This window comes from Arachis ipaensis, chromosome B10, assembly GCF_000816755.2.
Source record: "Arachis ipaensis cultivar K30076 chromosome B10, Araip1.1, whole genome shotgun sequence".
Lineage (NCBI taxonomy): Eukaryota > Viridiplantae > Streptophyta > Magnoliopsida > Fabales > Fabaceae > Arachis > Arachis ipaensis.
This window is the reverse complement of record NC_029794.2, coordinates 134,551,538-134,555,259: the sequence shown is the minus strand read 5'-3', so window position 1 is coordinate 134,555,259 and position 3,722 is coordinate 134,551,538. Positions and strand designations below refer to the sequence as shown.

The 3,722-nt window shown below is 33.8% G+C and overlaps 1 protein-coding gene across 1 annotated transcript in view; it reads left to right on the top strand.

The window, feature by feature from the left end:
• Positions 2,033-3,722, top strand: part of LOC107623371 — a gene marked incomplete in the record, with an annotated part of 4,701 nt that continues 3,011 nt past the window's right edge. Inside the window, 4 exon segments of the mRNA XM_016325604.2 lie at positions 2,033-2,416; positions 2,957-3,241; positions 3,506-3,562; positions 3,656-3,722. Coding sequence (XP_016181090.1) covers positions 2,192-2,416; positions 2,957-3,241; positions 3,506-3,562; positions 3,656-3,722 — 634 coding nt within the window.

The following is a 3,722-nucleotide window of genomic DNA, read 5'->3' as shown; positions in this document are numbered from 1 at the left end:
AATATAGAATAATATAGTACAACTTTTTTTTTTGGGATAAGTACGATTTTGGTCCCTAAAATTTTGTGCTAGAATCGAAATCGTCCCTCTTGTAATTTTAGATTTAAAATCGTCCTTGATATTTTTTTTCGTCCTTAATTTTAGTCATTCTTAATAAATTGGTCTTTTTTGTTAATTAAAGTCTGTTGATGGTCTTTGGTACTAATTTTTCCAAAAATAACACACATGTACTGCACCAAAACTATCAGCGAAGTCCTAATTATGAGAATGGGGCCCATTTAATTTATGGCCCAATTATATGGCCTGTTTCGAAAGGCTGAACTGTACTGGGAAAGGCTACCAAGCAGAAGACCCAACTTAGAGAGTAAGAGTGATGGTCAGTGAGTGTAATAGACCAAAACCGAAGGGGAAAAAAAGAGAGCATGGCACCTAGTTGCAAGTTGTTGAAAAAGAGAGTGAAAATTTGATAGTTTGTGAGTTGTGAGCCACTTGCATTGGGCATCTCCCTCATTGATAGATAATTTACAAGTTTCATCCCCTTTCGGCTATCCAACAAAGCGTTTAGTACAAAGGAATTAAGTAGATATTATTAGTGGGCGGCCATGTGTACTAGTGCCAAATATACTTGAAAAATAGTTTCTAGCGGCACTCTATTATATAGATAGAAGTGATATAGAGAGAAAATAAATTTCTTTTATAGTTATTTTTTATTATTTTATTGTTATTCAAAATGTGAGTCCTACTTTTTTCAATCTCTCTTTCATCCCATAAAAAAAAATCTATAAACTTACATCTTTACTATATAATTCACCTAGTTTCTATCTACTATATTGCGTATGACAAAAAAAAAAAGATATTATTAAGAGGAAAGTGCCAATACAAATCGTTCGTTCACACTATAGAGTAAAGAGTAGAGTCCCAAACCACCACTTATCCAGCGCTGCTTGCATGCATTTCATCTATTTCATTCATATCTATCTACACATAATATCTTCAGATCCTGACGAAGTGAGGCGGGACATGCTTGCTTCAATAACTATCAACGCATGTCCCTAATAAAACCGTTCTTCAAAATTATCTTCAAGTCTATTTTTGGGTTTAAATAGTAAAAGAATAAGTATAAATGTATAATTATTTTAAATTTTAAATTTTTTGTTGAAAAATATTGAACTTAATTTCCATGTATTGACAATCTAAAATAATTTTATATAAGTATTTAATTACGGAAAAATATGAGGAGCCAATGGAATATTTGTACAATGTGTACAATGGAGATTTAGGGAGTATTAGAGATATAACCATTAGTGTTACCTTTTTTATCAGCTAAAGTTTTTGGGATGAGTGGTTTCATGACATGGTATTAGAGCGCTAGATCCAACAGGTCAAGAGTTTGATCCTTGGTGGAAGTCCCGGGTGAAAAAATAGCATTCTGATTTAGATTTCTTAACATGCAAGCTGCTGACAAGAGCTATGCCGAGCAACTACTGTTTTTTGTTGAGTTATGTTGCTATGTTATATGATATTTGTTTTTAGCTAGTTTTTTTTTTTGTGTCTAAACAAGGAAAGAAACAAAGCAAAAACTATCCTAAATCCGAACGGATGATTAGTTGGAAATCAACATCACATAACATGATTAGAGTTACTCTTGACACCATATTTAGCCATCCAATCGGCAGCTCTATTTGCTTCTCGGGATACCCATTCAATATGAACAAGCCAAGGACGAGATAAAAGCTCCTGAATCTTGTGAACCAAATCTGTTACTTCAGATAAATACCCACTTGTAAGCTCATGCATGATAGGCAGAATGTCAAGGCAATCCGTTTCACATATAATATCCCTCAAACCGCAATTCCAAGCTAAAACCAGCCCCCTCCAAACAGCAAATAATTCACATCTGATTATAGACCAAGAGAAAATACTTAGCCCGAGATCCAACCTTCTTTAGAATAATTAATTTTTAAATTTATTATTTAAAATAAAGAAAGAAAATTATGAATGAATGGTTATGTTAGTTATTATAAGAAGCTAACTAACTACTCATTTCTGAAACTGAAAATATCTTCGTAACGATTTTTGTGAGCTGAATTGATTGATATTATTATTATTATCTTCTTCTTCAGAAATCTAAAGAAGTGAAGAATCAATATCAATTTATCTGATTTGTGTGAGTAATATTAGTTGAAGAAGTATGAGTTCGTTGACTCCAGCACCTTCTTCTCTTTCCAGAACCTCCTTCCTCGCAATTCCCTCTGCTTTCTCCAAATTCCAATTATGCCCTCTCCCTTCATTCCCTTCTTCTTCTTCTCGCGTTCTGTGTCGCGGTGGATCGAGCCTGCAACACGTTGCCACCGACTTCAAGCTCGTTTTGCACGATGCTCTTGATGCTTCTGGAATCGACACCACTCATGCCAGGGTATATTCATCTCTTCATTCTTCTTCTCAATCTACACGATTGTTTTCATTTTTCTTTTTCTTTTTTAATTTATTTTACGATCATTTATGCGATATTTGTAGAAAATTGTTATTTATGCTGAACTGAAATCTTGTTAACAATTAATGTTACCTATATTGAAAAATTTTAGTAGTTGTTATGTATTTTTAATGCAATATATATTTTAGAAATTTAATTAACAAAATATTAAGATTAAGATTGTGGAGTTTTGGGATTTTCAATGTCAAATTCTAACTAGAATCGTTGATGGTTAGTTTCTTAGTTTTTTGGTGTTTAGTTTCATGATTGGAAATGATTATAAAAGCTTGCACTTATGTTGCTTGACAATTAAGTTATATGGCACTTGGTATCTGTATTTTAAATTGAGAAAAGAAGATTGAAGCAATGATTGGTCATAGCCTGAAGGATTGAACTGTCTGGTTTAGTTTAGTTTTTAAAACATTGACATCAAGTTTCAAACACACAATAATTTCATCAGTTTCATTGTTGATGTATGAGCAGGAAGCCAGGGAGGAGTTCTGCTCACAAATTCGGAGATTCACCGAGATTGAGAAGGAAACTAGCATTTGCATTAACAGGAGTGTTGATTTGGGAAGAACGGCTCTCTATATCGCCGCGGAGGATGATTCTCTCGTATCACATTCATCAGTTCCCCTTCCTGTGGATGCTTTCATTTCAAGATTAGATGATCTTTCAATGGACTATTGTCCTCACTACAAACCTGAATATGATTCATCTCCTGAGAAGTTCTTAGAGAGCATAGAGAGATTTCTATATGTTCACAAGGTATGTACTTTGGTTCCATATTGTAAGCTTTTGCTTGATTCATTACAGGGAGAGTTTCTTAGTGCTTTACAAAAGCATAAATTGATGTTTCAACCAGATCAGCATGGTTTGGCCAGTTTGATTCTCACAAATATCACTTGATGAACAGAACATGTAACTATAAAATTGAATTTTCAACTATAACAGTCTGTAATATGCTTATGGATTAGACTCTGCATTTTTCCTTTATGGCATTTCTTTAGCTGACTCACTTTATTGTTGAAGGGTTTCAGCAGAGCCAATGAAAATCTGTTGGAGTTACGGCCACTATATCTCCACTCAGTATGATATATATCCCTCTTATTTACAAGTTGTTACTGAAGAGAAAACCTGTTGCTGCTTGATCATTTGATAGATGTGATTTGTTTTGGGCAGGTTTTGACTCACCGTTCAGGATCAGCTCTGATGCTGTCACTCATATACTCAGAAATTATGAAAATGC